The sequence below is a fragment of the Heteronotia binoei genome, chromosome 18 (genome assembly GCF_032191835.1).
Source record: "Heteronotia binoei isolate CCM8104 ecotype False Entrance Well chromosome 18, APGP_CSIRO_Hbin_v1, whole genome shotgun sequence".
Classification (NCBI taxonomy): domain Eukaryota; kingdom Metazoa; phylum Chordata; class Lepidosauria; order Squamata; family Gekkonidae; genus Heteronotia; species Heteronotia binoei.
Genome location: NC_083240.1, coordinates 35,916,763 through 35,942,624, shown reverse-complemented (window position 1 = coordinate 35,942,624; position 25,862 = coordinate 35,916,763). Strand labels below are relative to the sequence as shown.

The window sequence follows — 25,862 nt, the reverse complement described above, 5'->3', positions numbered from 1 at the left end:
CCGACGGCAATACAAGCCAGCACTTAAGGGCCCCTCAGCTTAGCAGTGCCAACCACAGGCATCGGCTTACTTGTTCCTTCTTCCCTATCTGCAGTGTGGGAGGCAGCAGTTGGCACTGCCAGTATGGGCTCCATGCTACAGAAATGCTGGAGCAGGGCTTGGCTTGCACCTGGCCATCAGAGACCCCCAACAGCAGCAGAGCCCACTGGGAAATTTCTATACAAGTTAAGTAGCCTGTCCACCCCTGAACACTACATTTGGCTTTAGGCTGCAACAACTGCCACTCTGCCTGGCTTGCTGCCCTCACCATGCCTCTCAACTACCTGATAACTTGCTGCCGATATCTTGAAAACATACTTAATGACTACATAATGAAAAGCAAACATTTTAATAATTGGCAGTATTGATGCCCAAGAGGTAAACTGTGTACCGTATACAGCCCCACTACTCCACCTGCACAGCAACGACTGCTGTGGATTCGCTAGCTGGTGCAAATGGCATATACAGTGCCAACACAGCATCCATATGGAAGTTTCCTCCGCGCTTTCCTTGCTAATTCCTTTCATGGTTGGTACCCCCTATTCCCATGCAAAAGGATTTTTTACCCCAAGCTCTTATCTAAAAGAAACAAGTAGTTGCTATACAATGCTATAAAGCAGGGGTGTCAAACATGAGGACCAGTGGCCGAATTAGGTCCTTGGAGGGCTCCTATCAGGCCCCTGAGCAAATGGCTGTCAACTGCTTCCTTCTCCCTCTTTCTTGCTTCCTTCTGCATAACAGCTTGTTTTGCAAGGTTTGCTCAATCACACAGGAGCTACAGAGGAAAACCTCTATTTTCTCCATTGGCTGGTTCCTCTCTTGGGAAGGATGGGGAGAGGAAGAGCTTGCTTTGCCAGGATCTCTCAAATGCAAAGCAGAGCTACTGAGCCAAGCCTCACTTCCTTCTATTAGCTGAGGCTCCTCCACCTCCTGGCTCTCTGGGGAAGGAAGGAAAGAGCCAGAGCTTCCTTTGCCCAGCTCACTGGGTCCCATGGGAGTGATACAAAGAAAGCACCTTTAAGACCAATGAGTGCTAATGTTTTAAGCATTTTTTTTAAGTTTTTTTTAAAAAAATATTTAATTGTGTTTGTGTCCTTTATAAAGTTTATATCTCTGCTACCAAATCTTAAATAGCCACCCTGAGCCCGTTAGGGAAGGGTGGGATATAAATATGCTAAAATAAATAAAATAAAATAGGTACACACACGGCTCAGCCCAACAAGGTCTCATTTATGCCAGATCTGGCCCTCATAACAAAAAAATATAGTGACTGCCAATTTTTTTTAAGCCAGCAAAAGTCTTCTTGTGATACAGAGGCAGGAAAGAGCAGCCATGAAGAAATGGCAGAAGTATAATGGTGCCTATGTGCGCAGGAGGTTTGGGAAAGCACCCCTTCTTGTCCATACAGTGCGCAAAACAGCTTGGCCTGCAGCCTCTTAGGAATAATCAGAGCAAAGCAGAAGCAGCCCTGGAAAGAGGACAATTGGTGGACAGCATTGTGTGGATGGGCTGAAACACACTACTTGGGTTCCAGAACCAAGGGAGAACAAAACATCTGTGTGGAAACAATCCTAGCTACGAGACTGAATAGAGATGCAAGGATTCCAATGGCACAGGTGAGGAAGTCATGGTTTGCAGGCCACATTCAGCCTGCAGAAATTTTCATGTAGCCTTCAGGCTGCTTAACAACTTGTCAGGAGAATCAGTCCTCCAGACTACAGCACGGGCTAAAAGACCAATGCACAAGAAAAAAACTGCTGAACAGTGCAAGAGACTCACGTCTCTGCATGTGCCTGCTTCCAAGGTCTCCAAGTCGGAAACCAGCTGTTTCCAGTTCCAGCACTGGTAAGAGGGAGAAACTGTTGTCCAATTCAAATACTTATTTATATAGATATACCCTGCTTTTTTCCCCAGTGGGGAACCAAAACAGCTTCCAATAACCTGGCTCTCCCTTCCTCCAGTTTATCCTCACAACTACGACACTTTAGAAAAATCCTATCAGGTAGGCTGAGAGAGACTGGCTAGCCCAAAGTCAGACAGCAGACTTCCATGGCACAGTGGAGATCTGAAACGCGGTCTGACACAAACCGCTACGCCAAGCTGATTCCCAAAAGCTGGAAAGGAAAATGAAAAAGGAGGAAAGAAAAAACTTCCTCTCAAGCGCGGAATTAATCATCTTGACCAATGTTCTAGAACTCAGACAGACCCACGGTTGCTATGAGAAAGTACGACATTCCTCACTTTCAAGGCTTGTTCTTGCCGGTAGCACTCAAAGCTGACCTTAATCTGCCTAGCCTGGAATTTTCCCACGCCTGCACTGTATCTTTGCGACGTTCCTCAGGATGAATTTGTTCAAAGTGAAAGGCAGGAGTTTATGCTTGATCTGACTTTTAGTTTTGCAGACAAACCCTCCACTTCAGCCTGTGCCGCAGATGTGTCGATACACTTTTTCACAAGTTTTTTTTTTTAAAACCCCATATTTAGAAAGCTACAGATTAGTTAACTTTATAATTTAATTCCCAACGCTACAGAACAAAATTCAACGTATATGTTTTATTCTAAGTATGCTGGTATGACCCGTGTGTCTATTTGCAAAGGCAGCTAGAGATGTGAAGGCCTGGGGAAAAAATCAGAAAAAAAAACTTCTCCAAGTTTTTGGAGCATTCATTTTAAAAAGAAACTCCCTAGAAATATTTTCTCCTCCCTTTTAGAATGAATGACGTGCTTTTAAAGGCAAGATATTCACTCAAAATGACTACTATGAAGATTTTTGTTAAAGACAATCCACGGCATTAGATAATTCTGTAACATGTTGTAAATATACGTTATAGCATATCATGCACAAGATATATGAACCAGAAAGTTGTGCATGGAAACGTACTATTGTTTTCAATGCTACAAAGTTCAACTAAACACTCAATTATGTTGCTAGGCCTATTATGACCATACGAGACAGTCAAACTAATACACTTTTTTACTATAAAATCTATGTTTTCAGTCTTCAACTTTTATTTTTTCCTAACTCTCACATGACACAAAATACTAAGGCAGCCCAGAGCAGAGTGCAGCAGTCTCCAAATCTCTCCTAAGGTACTTGTAGAAAAGGCAGGCATCTATACCTTTAAATGTCATACATAAGCCAAATATTGTTATATGCTAAGTTATAGATGATGCATTTGATGTTTAAGCAGGTGGAGTTTAGTACGAAATTCAAGTGCGGTATAAGATTAATTTATTGTGGAAAAAGAAAAACACACAGACAAGTTTTTCCCTTCATCATTCCAAATCTTCCAGGAATTTTAACTCTCTAAGGGCAGTACAACAAATCCCAGTGTCATTCAACTGGAAGTACCCACAAGAATTAATTCACAGGCTCTCTACAAACATTACCCTTTCTGACATTAAGGGTGAGAGCAGGATCATACATTTTCCACCTGAATGCTGTCATGCCCTCATATCGCAGATTTTCCTCTCCATTTTTATTCTGCCCTTACACCAAGGAGTTTAGCCTGATATATATGATACTCCATGTCCCTATTTGATCCTTACAACAACTCTCTGAAGTGGGCTAAGGCTGAGACTGCCCCAAAATCAGGCATGGGGTTTTATGACTCAGGGGGAATCTGCAACCAGATCCTCTGGCCACTAGTCTACCAATACACCACACCGGCTTTGGCATCCAGCAGATTTTGGAGAAACAAGTTTCTGTCGCCTTTTTAAAAAGCAAGTCCTTACGGTAGCAGAAATATATTTAAAGTCCTCAAAGTTTGGAGAACTCGGGAAACACTCTTAGTGCTCACGGAAAGAACAGCTTCCTCACACTCCATGGCACTTTCTCCCTCTTTAGAATTCTAGGCTGGATATCCCAGTCCTGTTGCAACAAGATTCTTCCACCACCATTTCTTCCCTTCCTTCTACCACAGACTATCTTCCTGCCAAGATAGAGTACCATCTATTGTCTCAAACAGAAAAAGAAGCCTTGTGGAACTTTAAATAACAGATTTATTGTAGAATTAAGTTTTGTCAAATGCATGAAGTAAAAACTCAATCTGCAGATACACCTGCATACACAATGGGGCAATTTGGAGTTTAAAAAGCCATGAAACACAAGAGGCATCATTTGTGGCACCACTCACAAGAGCTGCAACTGATGAAACATAGTCCCCAGTCAGCTTATACCCAATTTTTAAATACAACATAATTGCTTAAACTTATTTACAAAATGCTATTAATGTATATTTTAAAAGATTAAGAACATAAGAGAAGCCATGTTAGATCAGGCCAATGGCCCATCCAGTCCAACATTCTGTGTCACACAGCGGCCAAAAAAAAAAATAATATATATATATATATACACACACACACACACACACACACACACACTGTGGCTAATAGCCACTGATGGACCTCTGCTTCATATTTTTATCTAACCCCCTCTTGAAGGTGGCTATGCTTGTGGCCGCCATCACCTCCTGTGGCAGTGAATTCCACATGTTAATCATGTTAAATAAGCGCTTCCATCAGGTATGTATGTATATATGTATGCATGCATGCATACATACATATATGTGTGTATATCTTCTATTTATGACCCCTCCATAACAAGGCTCAGGGCAGGTTACAACAATAAATTAGCTTAAAACGTTTAAAACAGCTGACATTTAAAACAACTCTAAAGTTTACAGTAATCGATAAGATGGCACATAAAGACAGCGCTCATTTCCTGGCAGTAAGAGAGCGGGAAGAAAGAAGATGAAAAAGAACAGGGATGTCAGCCTAGCTATAGATCATCACTGTCCTCAGCCATAGGCCTGGCAAAATATCTCCATCTTACAGGTCTGCGGCATTGCATCAAATCCCACAAGGTCCAGATTTATTTATTTTATTGACTTCTTGATTGCCCTTCCTGAAGCCAGGCTTAGGGTAGTTCACAGCAAGTTACAATCACAGTTATAACAAATAAGACTGAAATAAATGTTAAAACCATTACAGTTCACTTAAAAAACACCTAAATGTCAGATTGTAGAGGTGCCACTATCACGCAGAAGGGCTGAAACTGAAGTGGGAGTGGGAGTGCCAGGATGGAACCGTCACTGCCCTCAACCAAATACCTGGTGGAACATCTCTGCCTCACAGGCCCTGCAGATGGTAATAGGTCCTGCAGGGCCTGGATGGAGTTTGGCAGAGTTCTACCAGATTGGGGCTAAGACAGAGAAGCCCTGGTTGAGGACAGTCAGATATCTCTCGGGCCAAGGGCCACCAGCAGATGTTGATCACCAACTTTGGGGGAATGCCAGGAGATCTTGCTCGGTAGACAGTTCTATCAGGCTGGGATTAGGGCCAAAAAAACTGTGGCTCTGATTGAGGACAGCCAAACACTCTTCGGGTCAGAGATCATCAGTAGATTGCTGCCAGTTGAGCGCAGTGCTCTTTGGGGGATATACCAGGAGAGGTAGTCCTGTAGGTACACTGGTCCCAGACAATTTAGGTTATGTGTGTAGGTTTGCACTATTAAATTTTGCTTATGCTCTGCCAATGTCATTTGACTGCCTGGACTGAAAACACCCAAATGAAGGATGGGGGGGAGGAAAACCCCCATAGGTGACAACCCCAACTTATGCCATAAACAAAGGTCCCTGGGTAAAGGCTTTTTCTCATGGCAACATTTATCTTTAACTCAATACAGCTAATGCAGCAAGCCAACTCCAGTAGTATATAATAGCAGTTCATGTACCTCATTGGATTGCTTCCCACTGTAAGACATTTTCTTGATGGCCACCACTTCATTGGTGCGCACATCACGTGCCTGTAATGACAAAATACAACTCATTAGTATTCTGCTGCCAGAGGATCCCATCAACAAAGTGCAACACTGTCAGCTCAATGTCCCATAGTAGATCCTGAACCAGGGATCCCAAGAGATAGTAGATCCTGAACCAGGGATCCCAAGAGATGTTAGGCTGGGATTTAGCCATCACTCAGCAACATCTAAAGGAGCAGAACCAGCCACATCAGCCAAAAAGATTCCTTAATATGTCCAAATGGGTCAGATGGTATTTCTTGACCCATATAGAGGTTTCTAAATAAGGTTTGCTTGCTAGTTTAAAGTAACCAGACGCTTGATGCTTCTTGTGAGGGCTTATAGTCTGCCTTTGTATCTTTTTCATGCCAATTCACCAGGGCCTGGTTCTGACAAACTGTTATGCAAGAAGCCCCTGTAGAATATGGGTGCCAGCTAAATATCATCCACCGAACAAAGCTGTAGATCTCAGTCAGTGTGTGATATGGTGCTTCTGTCCTTTGCAATGCTGGATCTGACAAGGACACACACCGCAGGGCTGAGGAGGTGGGTTTAGCGGATAACCAAAAGGGAGTAACATATGAAAAACATTTGCTTATTGCAGACTGGGCACAATGAATTGTGTTTCTGGAAGACCCAAATGTAGCCTTACATGAAGCATTAACATGATAGGTAATACCAAGCATTAAGCAGAAATGAGAAGGGGAAAGCAGACTGCTTAACTGTAACTATTGTTCTTTGAGCAGTCTGATGGGCCTCATGCTTACAAAGAGCAACAATCTGGAATCTTCTAGAACTAGCTTTTAGGCACCAAATCTCCTCTCCTCTGAAAATTCAGCCTCAGACTGTGCAGGCCCTAAGAGGAAGAACTGTGTCTTAACCTCTCAGTTCTTTCTGAAACAAAAGAGTTCGCTGCATCAAGTTAAAAGCACCTAATGAGAGGATGGTGGGTGGGTTCTGTCAAAACACAGTTTACTAGTCAGAGAACAACAGTTACAGGAAAGCAACCTGTGGTTTTTAAAAATTTCTTCACGGTTTCTATGCATCACACTGATTGGCATAGATAGCAAGCTAACCCAGCTGGGGGTAGGTACTTCAGAAGAATAAAGAATACAGAACAGTTCTTCCAAATGGGGCATCAGCCTGGGCTTGAACATCAAAAGTGTAGTAATACTTGATGAAAGTTGTTGGCTGTGCCCAGGAAGATCAGATTTCAGCACACAACGTTCAGAAGCCCTTCCAGGTAGTTAGATAGTGATGAGAAAGTCACCTTGATAGTGATAAGACAAAGACCAGCAGCAGCCATTGGCTCCACTGGTTGTGTAAAAATCAACCCAAGACTACATACTAGGAGTTATAGACCAGACTGACAGAGCAGAAAAAGTCCCTCTCTTAACTTCTTTGCTGCAGGCTGTTAAAAAAGTAAATGCCCTTGAAGGAGAGGACAGGCAGCAGAGATGGGTGAACCAGTTCTTAAGTGATCAAAGATGGACCAGGTTCTCTAAGATGAACATCTCTGGGTGCGTAGACGGATTTCACCCACCATGAGAAGTGAAGATGGTAAATTGCTTTCACTCGCACTCATGGGATCTTCTGGTAGATGGCATTTTTGTGCTGGAGAGAACCCTACACAATGTTTCTGGGATTGCTCAGTTGGAAATTTTCATCCTACCTGTCCTTTTTAAGAAATGGCAATATCTATTGGAGAAATGTATTCATTCAGGTAAGAAATGAAGACTTAATAAAGGTATACTGGATCAAACAGTTGGGGGTGAAGGAATTCCATATCTGAAATTATAGTATGATGTACTTCAACTCAGGCAGAAGATTTTTCTATTATAAAAACCGGCAGAAAAGCCATGGGTGTTAATGGAACTGCCTTCAATGAAAACTCTATCAGTGCAAATAATTCCATTTTTTTGCCCCAGAGCTTAAGAAGGGTGAATGAAATTATAAATCCATTTACTAGACGTACATTAATTATCTGGAGACCGTGGATAGGGAAATTAGCTTGGCCTGTACCTCTTCTTCACCCTTCTTAGATCATCTACCTTTTCATAACCTAGGTGGGGAATGTTTCTAGCACTGATAGCTCGATGCACCTTCCAGACCTCTAGGTGCAAGAAGTCCAGATGCAAGATCCTGCACCCTAGGAAGGCTGAGGTACCGCGCCAGGGACTGGGGAGTAAGGCAATAAGAGCCTCTTATATTGCCAGAAGCTTCAGGTGACTGATGTGCAGCATCCTTTCTTGTGATGACAATAGCTGACATAGTTGTTGTGAGTGCTGCACACCCAGTGAGAGGCAGATGTCATCAGATGAGGTTCTGGAGGTGAGAAAAAGCTATCTTGGTTAAGTTGTTGATGAGTCTGCTAACTGAGAGAATGTGTCACTGACAGAGGTAATGGAGAAGGGCCTTGTTTTGAGAGTCCTGTATCAGGCAGTGAGGAAGAGGAAGCCAGCGCTGTAAAGGCCACGCAGTCTGGCATACTTCACCACAGAGATCAAGGCTGGTGGAAGTCCCTGTAGACAATGGACAGTTCAACTGAAGAGGCTTGCCGATGAACAGCTAAGCTGAGACCATACGTGCACTTTTTGGTCCCAAAGAAGGCAAACTTGAATAGCGATGGAATCTAGTATGGCACCGATGAACTGCAAGGCTTGAGTCAGTTCGGGACATGACTTCTTCCCTTTCATCCAAACACTCCGGAGAAACTAGATATGCATAGCTCTGATGTGAAGGGGGATTCAGAAGCCAGTTGTCGAAACAAGGAAAGACTATGATCCCTCAGTGCCAAAGGTATGCCACAACCAGTGCCACGCACTTGGTGAAGACCCATATATAATGAATGGAAAAGAAAATGGCTGGTGCTAAATATGGCATACCGAAATGGGCATACCGAAATGCTAAATAAACAGACACAGACAAACCTCTCAACAGCTGGAGGGCTTGTAGTTGGCAGAAGGGCAGGAGAGAGAGTAGGCAAGGTTTTTGGGGGGGAAGGGGGGACGACTAGCTGACAGTTGTGGGGATCAAAATCTGGAAAAATCCATGCAGGCATCTGGACCTGCGGGAACCCAAGATTAGAGAAAGAACTATCCAAATAACAGATTGGATGCAGCTGAAATAGTCTGCCAGACGGAGCCAACTTTAAGTTTTTGTGGGCCTTCTGGCACATGGGGAGGGACGGTGGCTCAGTGGTAGAGCATCTGCTTGGGAAGTAGAAGGTCCCAGGTTCAATCCAGGCAAAGGGTCCAGGCAAATAGGTGTGAAAAACCTCAGCTTGAGACCCTGGAGAGCCGCTGCCAGTCTGAGTAGACAATACTGACTTTGATGGACCAAAGGTCTGATTCAGTATAAGGCAGCTTCATATGTAAATGGCTAGGTATATTTCATCCTTTGCAAACTCCCACCAAATGAGACCAGTAGTTGGCAATTTTGCAAGTTGGGGTTCCAGAACTGTAGACTTTTCTGCTGAAACAATTTCTTCTCCTCCCCTCCGTCCCTTTAACCAGAGCTGCATGAGGCATCTGACAACCCTTCCCTTGTGCTGTTTTTTACAGTAACAGAAATCAGATTGGGAAGGGAGAAAAAAAAAAGATACAGCCTCCTGACTGTGCTTTGCTTTACAAAGGCCATCTACACATTTAGGTGTGGGGGTAGTGGTCAAGTCAAGTTCAAGTACCTTTAATGGCATAAAAGGGATAATTAAAAGTACAAACAGGATTAAAATAAAGTCTAGTGAAAGTTATAGTGTACAAAAATGGTTAAAAGGATATCATAAAGACAGTACATGGAGTAGTGGTCAATGGCTTGATCCCCCATGACTGAATCCAATAAGTCTGGAAAAGACAAATTGCAATTGTAGCATTCTGTGTAGGTTGGATGACATAAAAAAACAGAATCATTTTGCTGTTGCAGTTGTCTGGTCACCTTGATCTCAAGAACTGCATCAACTAGACCATCAGCTCTGAGAACATTTAAAAATCTGTGGGGCGGGGATATGAGGCATTTCAGGCTCTGAAGGCCTGATATCAGAAGCTGAACGCAGTGGTGATTTGGAGATAGAGGACTTCCAAAAGACTATAGGGAATGGCCTATGAGAAGGGATGGCAGACAGAGGCTGATGGAAAAGTTGGCTTCTGTTTCTGATATTCTACAGGCTGTGGGGTCTTCAACTGTGTCTGAATCATCACTGGTGGCAAAGGAAGAAGAAAGCTTTGGTCAGCCACCTGCAAGTCTCCTGGAGGAGCAGAAACAGTAGCTGCGGGTTCAGATTGTGAAATCGGATCCTTAATAGTGGCTGGCATACGTGGCCAGTGTGTGGGAGTAGGCCATCTAGGCAGCTGCCTGGGGTGCCACCTGACCTATTGGGATCCGCTTGGCACCCACTCCCCACATGCCATCCAGTGCCTTGTCACCCCTTTTGCCCACCTGAGACCCAGGCAGACAAAAGAGGCTGCACGGCCTTGCTCCAAGGCTGCCTCCCCTGCAAGGAAAGGCAGCCTTTGAGTGAGGCAGAGGCGCCATACCACCTCTTTTGCCAGCCTGGGACAGGGCGGACAAAAGAGGCAGCACTGCACCATTTAAACACCCCCACTGATCAGCAGGAATCTTTAAATGGGAGGGGGGAGGCAGATCAGCTGCTTCTGCCGCTTCTCCGCCTAGTGGGGAGGCGGCGGAAGCAGCCGCACCTTCCCTCCCCCATTGAAAGACCTCCCCATGGGGGGCAGGGACGGGGGACGTGGGTGGGGCTGCAAAAACCCCAGCGCCACCCCTGTTGGCATGAAAGCTGAAGTAGTCACTGTAGGTACTTGGTGAAAAGGGAAAAGCAAGCTAAAATCTATCCCCTTGGCTAAAACCCTGAGTCACAGCTTGGGCCCAAGCAGGACGATAGCAACAAGCATTGACTCCGACTGCAGTTGACCCCAATGGTCAAAAGAAAAGAGAGAAGCATACTGTTCTGATTGAAAGCACTGCTCCCCCTTCCAAATGTGAAGAGAAGTGTGGGGAAATAGGATGAAAGTATCTCTCATCATGGTAGCCTCCCCCCGCCCCGTGTCTCTCTGTAAGTTGCTGCTGAAGACCTCGGAGAAGATTCCCACAAGGAGTTCCAATGTCAAAATAGGGATCCAGACCTCTGCAAACAGACAGAACGGGCTCTGTCTGCAGTATATCTTCAGGGCGGTTGGGAGTCTGCAAAAAACCACAATCCCCTCCTCAGGTCAATACTGAGAGGACAGGCAGTGCTGGAACTGGTGGCAGAGCACTGGTTGATTGCTTGTGCTTCTTTTTTTTTGTTTTGAGCCTTAGGGGATTTCAGCTTTTCCCCCTCTTTGTCTTTTGACGAGAAGGCTGGCTCCATTCACAAGAAAGGAAAAGATGACTGATCCCCAGCCGATACAGATGGAACAGGAAACAAATCTCCCTCTGGGCAGAGACAATCGATTGAGGCAGATAGACAGAGCTCTCCCAGAATGACCATGCAAAGGCAGAAGAGCTCTGTTCTTTCTTGCCTCCTTGATAAACTTCAAGCAGCTTGACCATGAGACCACTAAGCAAAATTTGCCTAAACACAGGAGACACCGGTCATGCCCATCGCTTGATGGTATTCATCCCCTGCAGGCCTTACACTTCACGTAAGGTTTTGGAGTTGACACAGATGCAGAGAGCTACTGAAGGGGAAAATAGCAGTCAACTATATGCACAGTTATCTAAGATAAAAATATTTATATTATTACCCAGCCATGGCTATAGGTTTTAGAATTTTTGTTTGAAACAGAACAAAGATTAAAACAAGTTCTGGAAAGACAAAACCTCTACGAGAGTTTTCTAAATGTGTTTGCTGGTACTGCAGACAAAAGAATAAAGTACAATCCCCTTGCCTTGGGGCATGGGCAGTCCAAGGAAGTGTTTTTGGGAAATTAGGAGATTTTTGTGCCTAACGGCTACCTCTACAAGTCTCTGAATTATTGTTCCACGCAGGTGAAAAGCCCAGCAGTGTAATGTGGAGTCCATGCAAAAAAATCTCCATCTTTTCTTTGGAAGACGCACAGGACAGTTAACAAGGAAGCTGAAGGTGCCAGAATGGATCACTAAGCCAAGAAATCCTTCACTCTGTTTTGTCTGATCAACTCTTTGAAATACAACAGGTTTGTTTGTTTAAGATTTAACTCTGTTTAGCAGAATTGGGGCTGGTTTGGTTCTCGTTGTGTCAGCTGCAGAAAAGGAAGGCATCCATTTGGATTGGCACCCTCTGTTATAGTTAATGAACTCTGAAGCTGAGTAGATTCTGTTTTGGGATCAACTGTCAACATTGGCTTCTGCATCCCTTTTCTTTCTACTCAGCCTGGGGAAATTTTCCCTTTTCAGTAACAGAGACACCACAAGCCCTTCCCTCACACACTAGGGGAGGGAGAAAGGTTCCTCTGAGCTACCCAGAGGTTGAAGAAATGACAAATGGTCAATATGCTTAGAATTTTTAAAGAAATCCATACAGTGCAGCCTTTTTTGCTTTCTGTCATCTTATCCATCATGACATGTAGAGGATATTGAACAGCAGAATCACAGGTTGCACACTTAGAAGCTTGCACTGCATTCCCTGGAGCATGGCCATGTCCTGACTGAGCAGGTGCTAGGCACTTGTCAAAAGGGGAAAGATTCCCAGCTGCATTCTAGAATGCTAAACTGACAATAGAAGTCAGTGTGCTGCTTTCTCAAGCATCTCCACTTTCACACAATGGTGTGCCTTTGTTAGGGCAGCTATTGTTCCAGGGAAGCGCTCCTCCTCATTCTTGATGAGACCATTGGAGTTCCGTACTAGAAGCCTTAGCCACAATCCCCCAATTCAAGGCAAATGAGCAGCAATGCAAAGCCCTGGTTGTCCCTGGGAGGCCTGTTTCAGAAGGGTGACAAAGAAGCCCACCCATTGTTAATTCCCGTGTCTTGAGCCAGCTGTACATGCACTCCTTGCACAGCAGGCAAACATGGCATGGGACACCTTGGTCCCTGCAGGAGGCTATGGAGCCTGGTCTCAATGAAGATGAGATTGGACTGCATTTCTCCAAGCAGCCTCCACGCTTTTATAGACCACTGAAGTGGGCTTTTTGCTAATAAGAGAGAAAGCGTATGGACTGAAGAGCAATTTAAAGGTACACTCACTTGGAAGTTGTCAAGAGGAAGCCCCGCTAAAACGAATGTGAACTGCAAAGAGGTGTGCATGGAAGCATGCAAAGCTGAGCCGCTAAGGGGAGCAACTCAAAGAATCCAAGGGCTGCATTCACAGAGTGCTGAATTTCTGTATTCCTTCCCGCAACAGACCACTCACACAGCAGTTTTCCTTGGGCTTCCCTAGCAGCTGTGGGGTCCTGGGGCAATTTCCCCCTCCCTTAGCAGAGACCTTTCTAAAAAAAGGTAATGGACATCACTAGAGAGCCAGAATAGCGTCCTGGTCAGACTGTTAGATTAGAGCTTGGAAGACCCACAGGAAAGATATATCTCCACTAGGGAAAAAGTAAGGTATAATTTTTTTTTTTTGAACATGAAGCACTAAGTTATGATGACTGGCATGCCCATTAGCAATTACAAGGTATAACCAGGGCTACTATATTTTGAAAAGCAAAAAAGGGTACATATTTCCTGACTGACTACTTCCAACAAGGGATTGCCATTTTATTTTTATTTTATTTTATCAAATTTATATGACAAATCTCATTGACAGCACCCCTACTATTTAAACTGTGATAACTGCTACTAACTGCGAATATTCCTAACTTTCCAATCCCAAAAGAGGACATTTTCATCAGGTTTTTTTAAAAAGCTTGAAAGAGGACACAGAAGAAGAAGAAGAGGAAGAAGACGAAGAAGAAGAAATGTCCTCTAAAAAGAGGACATCTGGTAACCCCACTATAACCCTATGTTAATTACATTTAGATGGGTAATTGACTTAGTATTATAACAATGCTGCAGTGCTGTGTCCATTACCAAAGGGTTTTTTTTAAGCCGGAAGAAGCTCTCTAGCTGTAAGGGAGGCGTGTGGGATTGAAGCAAAGAAAATGGTGCTGACATAGCAGGACCTGCAACAGTGCACATTTTTCTGTTCACACTCTGAACAGAAGAAGAAGAATTGCAGATTTATACCCCGCTCTTCTCTCTGAATCAGAGACTCAGAGCGGCTTACAATCTCCCATATTTTCTCCCCCCACAACAGACACCCTGTGAGGTGGGTGGGGCTGACAGGGCTCTCACAGCAGCTGCCCTTTCAAGGACAACCTCTGCCAGAGCTATGGCTGACCAAAGGCCATTCCAGCAGCTGCAAGTGGAGGAGTGGGGAATCAAACCCGGTTCTCCCAGATAAGAGTCCACAGACTTAACCACTACAGCACACTGGCTCAGTTTGAAAAAAAAGTGATCTTTCCCCCCCCAAAAAAAACTTGTACCGAACTAGGTTTAAGAAAGATTACAGGAAAGCAGGGGAAAACAGAGAAAGTAGATAACAAGTTGGTATCTTTTTTTTTTAAATTCCACTTTAGACATGAAACCGGAACAAAACTCCCATATGAAAGGTGCCAGCACTGAAGTTTAGGAACAAGGCTACCATTGGGCCATTCAAAAGCCCAAGAAGGCATGTCCTAACAGATGCAGCACAGATCACTGGGTTTGCTTGAAAAAATCCATGACAGGAGAGGAAGAAAGAAGAGAATATGCCTCCAAATGGAGAATCAGCTAAGAATCGGGAAGCCATAGCTCCGAGGAAGGGAGAGGGACACCACCAGCAAACACGCAGAGAGGCCCAAGATACTAATTACAATTACAAATATGCAACAGATAGGGATCAAGGAGGTTAACTGCTACTAAGGATTCAGGAATAAGCAATTCACTGCCTAATCCAACAGAAATAGCAACTTGGCCTCACAGTGCTAGCAATTTGTTCATTTTCCCATGCATTCTGCAAAGGCAGCATCCACATGCCCCACAGCCTATACAAACTACTTACAAAATAAACAGCTCCAAAGCTTCCATGGCCGATCTCTCGGAGATCTGTGAAGAGCTTCTCTGGATCTTCTTTGAAGAAGAGCTCTGCAATTTCTGGGTCCTTCAAGCTGCCCGCTCGGTTGGTGGATGGCATCCTGCCGGGCAGTTACACTAAGTGCCACCTCGACCCAGGGCTCTTCTGCATAAATGGAGTCTCTTCAGCATGGATCTCTGCAGGGGCAGAAGAGAGAAACAAGGGCCCATTACTGATTACAGGTGGAAAATGCTAGTAGCGCTAAGCAGTAGAAGCCCACTGTTCCAGCCATACCAAGGCTTTGCCCCACGCATTTCTAATTTGGAGTACATCTTTCCAAGGTGCGCAAGCTACAGCAAGGCTCTCTCAAGTAGCGAGGACCATGGATGTTGCTAGATATTGCACAACATTAACCCTTTGAGATCCTGCTTTACAGAACACTGGGGCTCCTGCAATGCGTGACAACTAAGTACAGGATTCCTCCTTTACAAAGATGGGCTTTAGTAGTGGCACATCCCAAGTTTAATATAAAAAATGTTCCTGGTTCAATGATTGGCACTGCCTGTAAGAAGGCTTTCTAGTAGCAAGGCTGGGGAGAAACTTGGCCCAAAGCTGTGGAGAGTTGCTGTATGCTTGATGAAGCAGTATCAAGGAATATGGGCCACGGTATTTTGTTATGCTCATGTTCTTCCTCAAGGAAATGTAGCCCCCCTCTCCCCCTGGAAAAACAACAGTTAAACAGGCAGCAAGTAAACACCTGAAGACCAGACCTTCAAAGAACAGGTAGGCCGAGACTAGTTTATGTGACTAATGCAGCACGGGTTATCATTCTATACTATGGTTGAATTCCTGATATTGCATCAGAGAATCCAGCAAATCCTATAACCAACAGAGATGGAAATTGAGGCTGATTCCGCACTAGCCTTGCTCTGCGCCAGGCTCCTGTTTTTCTTCAGAGCAAGCTAGAGATTTCGCACCAGCTGCTCCGTGGCACTATTTTGCGTCAGGTCAACCCACGATTTGCTGTGCCACAGCGTAAACCTAAAAAACTCCAGGTTTATGCTGCGGTGCAGCAAGTCGTGGGTTGCCCTGGTGCAAAATGGTGGTGCAGAGCAGCTGGTGTGAAATCCCTAAGAAGCAGCCTAGAGCTTCTCTTTCAATTGTCTTCCTCCATCAGTTTTGAGAGACACAAGCTATCTGGGCTGTGCTTCGACATTTAGTCTAGCGAGAGGCCTGATCTGTGGTGTAAAAAAAAAAAAAAGCTACATAGAGAGTCAAAAGAAACGGAAGCGATTCAATTCATACTCCAGAAATACACTATCTACAACATTCCTGGCCTAAGAGGAAAAGTCACTAATGCTATAACCTAATCCTCACTGAGGAGCTTAATACTACAGAACAAGCGCTTTTGCGTTCACAGCTATAGCTGATTCAGACACAAAGCCATCAGGCAGAAAGGCAGAGGGGAGGGGTGTCTGAGTGGGGAACTGATAACAGAGTACACACAGTACTGTTTGCAGTTTCAGAGGGTAGCCATGTTGGCTTGCAGCAGAACTCCTAGACTTGAGCCTAGTAGCACCTTTGATAACAACAAGATTTGGGGGGTATAATTTTTCAAGAATCAAAGCAATTTTTGTTGGGTATCTGACGAAGCGCACTCTGACTCTCACAAGTTTATACCCAGAAAATCTGGTTAGTTTCTAAGGTGCTACTGGACTCGAATCTAGTATTGTTTGCAGAATGTTTGTCAGCAAAACGATACTGAGGCCATGTATATCTGTAAGAAGCATAATTTTCTAACAGAAGACTGTTTGAAAAGCAACTCCTGCAGTGGTTTCCCCCCCCTGTATCTGTGGATTAGAGGGTGAGAACCATACAAGCCTGCCAACCTATTTCTAGGCAAGGCCCCACATGGGCAAGATGCAGAAGGAAACTTACAGCCAAAACTACTTCAATGGAATTTTAAAAATCTCAAGTTCAGGCACATTCCATTGTGTTGCATGACGGTAACAGCATCATCTTCAACAGAACAAAGTTGGAGTCCACTAGCACCTTTAAGACTTTATTGGTCTGGACTCTAACTTTGTACTATTGCTTCAGACCAACATGGCTGCCCACCTGGATCTACCTGCATTTTAGAACCTCAGGACACAGGAACTAAACTAGCTCATATTTCAATGCACTTACAACACAGTGTTAGAGAGAAGTCCATAGAAGCCTGACCAGAAATTTATGGATTATTCATATCGGTTGGTGGATTGTTCAAAACAGTGGTGGACATCTTGCTTAAAATTAGGTGCTGCTCTTGAAAAATGTTCTCCACACTGAGAACCTTCATCCTGTTGAGCCCCTGTGCTGCAGTGACTGACTAATGGTGCAATCCTAAGCAATTAACACCCTTGTAAGCCTGCTGAAGTCAATGGGTTTTACAAGGGTGTAACTCTGCTTAGAATGGCGTGAGAAAGATCAGCAGCAACAAATACATATCATCAAATGATTACTCATGATCAAATGTTTACTTTTTTATTACTGTATGTAACTTTGCTTATGCAATGAAACTTTGTTTTTTTGTAATGATCAAAGGGCTGTTATTATACAAAAAATGGATTCTGTAGAACCTTAAGAATATTCACCAGCAAGTCCATATCATGTGTTTTATAATGCAACCCTAAGCAGAGTTACTCCAGTTGAAGACCATTAAAACGTAAGACTGGAGAAACTGTTTTTAGGATTACAGTGTTAGTGCCTCAACAGCTGGGAATGCTTTATCAGGTAAGGGCTGGCTGCTGCTCTCCTCCCCCAGTCCACATGATTATTGACTAACTGACTTCATTTGTACCCCACCTTTTTCTCCAGTGGGAACCCAAAGCAGCTGACATCATTCTCCTTTTCATCCCTACAAGAAACTTGTGAGGTTAATAGACAGCTTCAAGAGGGGGTTAGATAAAAATATGGAGCAGAGGTCCATCAGTGGCTATTACCCACAGTGTGTGTGTGTGTGTGTGTGTATATATATATATATATATATATATATATATATATATATATATATATATATATGTGTGTGTGTGTGTGTGTGTGTGTGTATATGTGTGTGTGTGTGTGTGTGTGTGTGTGTATATATATTGGCCACTGTGTGACACAGAGTGTTGGATTGGATGGGCCATTGGCCTGATCCAACATGGCTTCTCTTATGTTCTTAATGAGGTTGGCAGTATGAGACTGGTCCAAGGTCACTCAGTAAGCCTTCATGGTCAATTGGACAGTGGGACCTGGGTCTCTCAGACCCTAGTCTGAGATGAGCCACTGCACTGGCTGTCAAATCTTAGTTGGAGGAAAGTCTAAAGGAGCTGAAACACGTGATAATTTTAAATTGGACTCCCCACATGCCAGCCACCAAAAAGATGGCCTGTGTGTGGTACTGAATCTGAGAATCAAGCCACAAGGCGTCATGCAGTAAGTGAAGGGAGTCAAGTAGCCACTTCAAGTAGGTATCTGGAAAGGCAGCATATAATTTTTTAAATAAAATTTCTAAATAAGATGCGGGGGAACTGTGCAGCAACACTGCCCTCTCATGAGATCCAATAAGCCGCTAATTGCACATCTGCTGCCAGGCCTTGAGGCATATCAGTGCTGCCCCGCACCTCGCAGAAATATAATCCATCTTGTGGAGTGCACCTCAGTTAGTCCAGGGGATATGTATCTAAGAATTTAACACATACAGACCAAATATTATTGGCAGTAAGGACTGTTTGCAGGCAGCTGCAAGGTGTATGGCTTGAGGGCTAGTTGGAGATGAATAAACTTTAAATGTCTAGATTGCACGGAATAGCATCTGTTGAAAAAGTTAGAGCAATGACTGAATACAGCTTTTAAAATATTTTAAAAAGTACAAAAAGACACAGGCAGACTTTTAAAAAGGTTTTAAAATTACACGTGAGGATGATGGATGACAGAGCAGAGCAAAGTCATCCAATTGGAAAGTCTGATTTTGTTTAAAACTTGCTTAAATCTGTTGCGGGGTGGGGTTCTGCCTTCAAAACCTCTAGTATCTCCAGCTTTATGCATTCTTCTAAAAACTCAGTAGGCAATTTCCTCTAGGTAACACCAATGACCAATGATTAAACAGGACAGCAACATGTACAAGCTGCTTGCCTGAAGTGTTTGGGGTCATTAAAGCCATAAGCAGAACAACTAATATCACAATTCACAGCTTTTTTCTCATTGTAAGGTATCAGCAGGAATGAGATTCCAGTAGTTCCTCCTGCTCCACTTCATCGCCCTAAAAGGGTCTGGGATGGCTTTCTGTTATGCTGCATGAGAGGTTAGTTACAATTCCACATAGTGCATGAAGCAAAGATTAAAATTATCTTCTCAACACATTATTAAATTCTTTCTTGAATAGCTTTCACCACTCTCTCTTATGAACAGGGAGGTAAATGAAGAGCTTACATATAAGCATGCCCGAAAGCAGAATTAAATGGGAAGATATGTAAATGCACAAAACTGGCAATGCTGTAGTCTCTGTCCACTGCAAATGACAATCTGAGGCCTTGGATCGGCAAATTAAAGCTTCAGGGTACAATTACAGGGAATTCAACTGGAACTGGGCAACTCCTCATTCCAACGGGACTCCCGCAGGAAATCCATGTGAAAGGCCCTGTAATAATAATATACACATAAACTGAATCATTTGTATATGATCATGGGTTACTGAGAGATTCCTTAGAGATTGTACAATGCAAACACGTTTCAAACAGAGAAATTCACCCAAGGGTTACAGAAAATTAAGTAGCTGCCATTTCACCCCTCTCTGAAGACACCCATACAGTTATGTATCACAAGTAATGCAGTTCCTGTCAAAATAACTTTACTTTCATAAAGTTTTCACAAAGTCCCACTGCTCAGCAACTCACGTAATTTAGTATTGTGTGATACTTTGATTCCAGACGATCTGTGTCTCTTATTACTTTGTACAAAACCCAGTGCACAATTCCCTATTAATCTCAATGTTAAGATCCCCAATGAATTCAATGGGACTGGACCCCTAGGTTCATGGAAAGCAAGAGACATTTTTTAAAATTAGTTAAGGCAGTGCAAAAGGTAATTCTGTACCTTTCTGGTCTGACACTTATTTTTACCTCATACAAACATCAAATTCAAAAATGCTGAATTCCTGTACACACACTTCAGGGGAAAATATGTACATGGAACCTACCACACAAACAAAATTCCATATACAGCACTGCCCCAGCCCCAGACATATTTCTGCTATGAGAGAAGGAAGAAGAACAACAGAGAACACAAAGAAAGGGGTGCTTTCACATACATTAACTCAGTAGCCATACTCATTACAATCATGATTTATGATAGTTAACTCCAGAGGTCGTTTTGTAGAAAAATAGGTGATGGAGCTCATCCAGGGATTGTTACGCAGCTGCACCTACTATTCAATGGACAAGGAGGTGGAACTCTCAGAAGGAGGAGGTGGAGCTCCCACTGAATCCGAGGCCTTGTTAACTCTAATATTCTTCCTCTCTGTACTAGAAATGGGAGGTGATGCTCTGAGGCCAAGAGAAGGACTTGCCTTAGGCCATCCAGCAAGTTCAAAGTTGAGGCAAAATCTGAAGTGAAGATTTTGAGGCCCAACCCATTTTACAAGGGCAAATATATACCAGCAGACAGACACTTCTAGTAAGAATGCCATTTCAGTATAACCTACATCAGGGGTGGAGATAGATTTTCGGCCCTCATGGTTTCACCTGCTATGAACATATTACAGTCATTTCTGATACCATCCTCAGAGCTAAACATGTCGACCAGCTGGGTACAGGAGACTTTGTCCAAATACTCAAGGCAGATATGGGTATATCGGCCCACAAGTAATCAAGATTCAAAAGCTTTACTCAAGATGCATTGTTCTTAAAGAACTCTTAGATTAATTTCCCTTTGAAACTGTAATTCCTCAAGATGACTAAGGGGACTTTATCATGCCTATCTGAATCAGCAGGGCAGTTTAAATGCAACACAAAACCAGTTGGTTTACTGGTCCATATTTGACCAATAAACTATGCTTAACTAGGGTCTGTCAAGCCAGCAAGACTGTTTATTAACCACTGTCCTAATCATAATTTTGCATGCCATATGAATGTGATAGCCTCGGTTTATCCTAGCTTACTCTTAGCACTCCACAATTAAGAAAAATACATTTATACATCAATCTCCAGTTTTGAAGTAATCAGGGCTTTTTTTAAAACAGGAACGCAGAGGAATATAGTTCTGGCTGACTTGGTGTCAGGGGGTGTGGCCTAATAGGCAAATGAATTCCTACTGGTTTTTTTCCACACAAAAACCCTGTGTGAAACAATGGTGATGTCAGGGGGTGTGGCCTTTAATGCAAAGAGTTCTTGCTGGGCTTTTTCTGTAAAAAAAACACTGGACATATTTGCTTCACTGGTTCTCCACAGAATTAAATCCAAACAATGGTGACCTTATAAACTTAGCTTGTTATAGTTTGCTTCTGTTAAAACATCTTCATTATATTTATTTATTTCATTCAATTCTTATCCCGCCTTCCCCCGTGAGCAGGTGTATTACAACATATAACATATGTTGTGTGCTAATCTGCTGTTCAGCTTCTGCCTTGTGTACGTAAACTGGTCAATTCCATTTCATTATATCTGAGGAAGTGTGCATGCACATGAAAGCACATACCTTGGATAAAACTTTTTTGGTCTTAAAGGTGCCACTGGACACAAACTTTGTTCTACCGCTTAAGACCAACGCACCTACCCACCTGAATTCATCCCAGCTTGTTTCTCACTGATGTTTGGTACCCACTCCAGTTTACAGACACCCTGGCAAGAGCAATCCAAAATCAAAACCACCTTTGTCTGAGCTGACTCTCATTATAAGACCGCCTTTGGCTCCAAGTCCACTTGGCAGCAGCCTTCTGAAGGCACCACCCTGCAAATGGGTAAGATTGGCAACTACCTGCTCATACGTATTCTCTGCAGTGGTTCCCACCTTGCGGAACAGCCTGGCTGAGAAGGTGAGGAAGTCTTCCACGCATCTTTCCTTTTACAGAATGTGCAAACAAACACGCATGAGGGCCCTTCTAGGAAGGAACTGCAGTACAGTCCACCAGGGCACATAATTGAACAGGACTGTGGTCTAATGCAATGATGACTGTAGGTATCGTCTTGCTTTTACTGCATTGCCTTTCTACCTCTGTAATTTCACTTCTCCACTGTTTATAGAATACCTTGCATTAGGCAGTTTGTTTACATTTTTTCTAATTTCTGATTCTGTAATCCTACTCCTGTGGCATTGTTCGCTGGGTATTCAGTTTTGTTTACCACGGCGTTTAATCAAGGGTTTGTTTTTGTTTGTTTTTAACCATCATTTTATAGTCTGTTTTTAGCTTGAGAAATATGTTAAGACCCATTTTAAGCTGCTCCATGTTTTATGCTCCGTTGTGTTTTGAACGCTAGGTATTAATAGCATTTACGATGTTTTATGTCTTCATTAAATAAATGGTTGGATTCTCTGCAGCATTTCTGGGCTACAAAGAGTTCCATCTGTGCAGCACAACTTTCATGGCTGCCCCCTTCCAACAGCTGTATGAAACACCCCCATCATCTTCCTTGCAAAATGGGGAACAGGATTTGGGGGGCATTTTTGGGCTGCCGAAGGACAGGGGAGCCATAAAAAACATGCTCCAAGGACAGAATCTTTGCACACATCAAAATGCTGCACTGGATCCAATTGATTGTAAATAATTTTTTAAATCCCTCGAACCCAGCCTCTGCCCGCTTAAAGGCACCGTCACACAGTGCACACTTGCTATACATACCTGAAAGAGATAGGCAATGTCAGTGAAACCTGGGCTTTTATTACAGTCTGTTTTAGCAACAACATGGTTTACCCAAGCCCCCTACTGCGCTGACACTGCAGAGTCAAGTGACTTGGCAGTGGGGGAAGGGGCAGAGTGTATAAGGTTGTTTCTCTGTTTTTTTGTGAAGAAAGAGTTAATATAAAAACCCGGCAACTTCCTTTGCTAGTTTTTGACAAAGGGATCATGATGTAGTGGCTGGCTGCGGCTCTGAGCATGACGGAAGAATCTAGAGTGCAGTTTCTTTGCCCCTGCTTTGCTGTTGACCATTGGTAAGATACTTACTGATGTGGCAAAATTTTACTCTCATTTGAGAACCACAATAAAGGCTATGTCTATACTAGACTAGGAGCCCCGTGGCACAGAGTGGTAAGATGCAGTATTGCAGTCCAAGCTCTGCTATTGACCTGAGTTCAATCCTGGCGGAAGCTGGGTTCAGGTAGCCGGCTCAAGGTTGACTCAGCCTTCCATCCTTCCAAGGTCGGTAAAATGAGTGTAAAGTGTATATGACTGGGGAAGGCAATGGCAAATCACCCCGTAAAAAGTCTGCTGTAAAAACGTTGTGATGCGACGTCACCCCATGGGTCGGAAATGACTGGTGCTTGCACAGGAGACTACCTTTACCTTTTTAATACTAGACTAATGTCTATACTATACGAATACTAGCTATGTCTCTTGTGGGGAGATGGGGAAAGAAGGCAGAGACACCAGGATCTGCTGAGAAAAGTCGGGAAGAAATGGCAATCTGAGACCCAAATCCCAGTTTTACAAACTAACCACTGGTGAAAATAAGCCATGGTTTTGCACTGTGTCTGAACCAATCCAGACACAACATCAGTTCTGTTGGATACCCAGGGCCTGCTCTGCAGAGTAACCAAGTGGAAACTCCTGCAGTCCAACTTTTTTGACTACTGACAAAACTGTGCATGCAGTGAACTGCTTTTGGCATCCAGGCACTTTCCAAAGCTTGAAGAAGAGATGAACCAACATGCCACATTTAGCTAGTTAGAAGGAACAACAGTATTAACAGTGACAACTTGCCCATTTTTTCTAGAAAAGTCAGAAAACCTAAGCAGTTCATGTTGCCGTGCCTTTAACAGGGTGGTAGCTGGGCTCAAGGGATAAAAAAAACCCACCCCTATTTACAACTGGCATATCACCATTAAATCAAACTGGAGAGGAGGCACAGGGCAGCCACGGACTTGCCCATCTAACTTTGGAAGCTATGAGCAACAGCAGCAGAGCCAGGAAGCAGAAAAGGGCAGGATGCTTACCTACAGCTATAGTTTTACAAGTGGTATTGGTGCATTAACACTGATGGTCCTTGCACCTGCACAGAACATGATTTTGGATACATCTAAAGCTACAAAATAGGTGTGAAAATCTCTTCCCCTCTGGTCTCGGGCTGGGACCGTACATGTCCCAAAGAGAATGTCCCACTCAATTTCTTCCAGCTTCAGAAAGCATGCTGTGGGGAAGGTGTGAGGGCTGTGTGGATGCACACATGGCCACTCAAAGAAAACAGCTATGACTAAGCAATCTGTTTGCATTTCTTTGTGGTACCAGTGCATCAGACTGAGAGGACTAGCAAGCTGATCCATCTGGAGGAAGATGCAAGTGCACTTAGGAAAAGAGCCTGCAAGATGGCAGAGCCAAAGTACGCATCCATTTCTGCCATGGCAAAATATCTAATAAAAGTAGATGGCTGAGCCCAAGGCAGAAAGATTCCTGTTGTGAATGCAGATGAATCAGCTATCACTTTGGCGGAGTGAGCCTTGATGTTTAAAGGCACAGGCCTATACACAAGCTGATAGCTTAGTTCTGTCGGATGCAGTAAGCAGCAACTGATATGCTAGGATGATTCAGATTATCACTTGTCTGATGCCCTTCAAGAAGGAACAGGCAAAATCTAGAAAGCCACTAATCTCTATATTCCTTAAGAGTGGGGTGACCTCTCAGTCAAAACATCTAGTTCTGCAATCTCTAAAAACTTTTCAACTAACTCTTCTCTTGTAGGCACCCTAGTTTGTTTCCAATAAGCTGCATAAAGAATTCTGGCTGCAGCTACAATATGTATTACTATATGTCTATCCTCTTTTTCAACTCCTGGTTGCTTTATACTAAGTAGAAAGATCTGCGGAGTAAAAGGTATGGCTTTTTTCAGCAATTTTTGAATCCATTCATGTATCTTTTCCCAATAGTTACTAGCCTTTTTTACCTAGCCACCATGCTTGAAAGAATGTACCCAGCCTCTCTTGGCACTTCCAACATAAATTTGAGGTTTTAGGATAAATTTTGACAGTCTATAAGGTGTTAAGTGCCAGCAATGAAACTTCTGATGTCATAGACAGAAAGCTGGTCAAGATTATACCTTGATTTAGACGGATGCTGAACAGAAAGGTAACATCTGGATGAAGAATTTTCTAGTCATGGTGTTAAGGCAAGATGGGTGCATCTGTCTGGAGGATGCAAATTCTGATGTCTGCCTGGTACAGCAGATGACAACAAGCAAGGCAGCCTTAAATTACAGCAAACACAGGCCCTGACATTGGATAGCCCAGGCAAGCCCAATGTCATCAGATCTCAGAGGCTAAGCAAGGTCAACTCTGGCAAGTACTTGGATGGGAATACCAGAGGCAGGAGGCAGAGCTGGGCTTTATTCAGCCATCTCTCTAAATATCTCCAGGCCCCCAGTAGGGAGAGCCAGTTTGGTGTAGTGGTGTAGTGGTTAAGTGTGCAGACTCTTATCTGGGAGAACCGGGTTTGATTCCTCACTCCTCCACTTGCACCTGCTAGCATGGCCTTGGGTCAGCCACAGCTCTGGCAGAAGTTGTCCTTGAAAGGGCAGCTGCTGTGAGAGCCCTCTCCAGCCCCACCTACCTCACAGGGTGTCTGTTGTGGGGGAGGAAGGTAAAGGAAATTGTGAGCCGCTCTGAGACTCTTTGGAGTGGAGGGCGGGATATAAATCCAATATCTTCTTCTTCTTCGGGGTCAGTCACCATGACTTCTAGGTGCATACACACTCACATGTACACTCACATGCACACACACACACAAAATACCAATTCCCCCCCCCCCCCAAAAAAAAAATATATAGCAAACACAGGTCACAGGTTGCTATG

At 43.7% G+C, this 25,862-nt stretch overlaps 1 protein-coding gene across 1 annotated transcript in view; it reads right to left on the bottom strand.

Moving 5' to 3' along the window:
* Positions 1-25,862, bottom strand: part of TAOK1 (TAO kinase 1) — an 80,579-nt gene that overhangs the window by 37,627 nt on the left and 17,090 nt on the right. The window contains exons 2-3 of the mRNA XM_060258728.1: positions 14,835-15,043; positions 5,774-5,845 (exon numbers count right to left, since the gene is read on the bottom strand). Coding sequence (XP_060114711.1) covers positions 5,774-5,845; positions 14,835-14,966 — 204 coding nt within the window. The 5' untranslated portion in view covers positions 14,967-15,043. The remainder of the gene's footprint in view (positions 1-5,773; positions 5,846-14,834; positions 15,044-25,862) is intronic.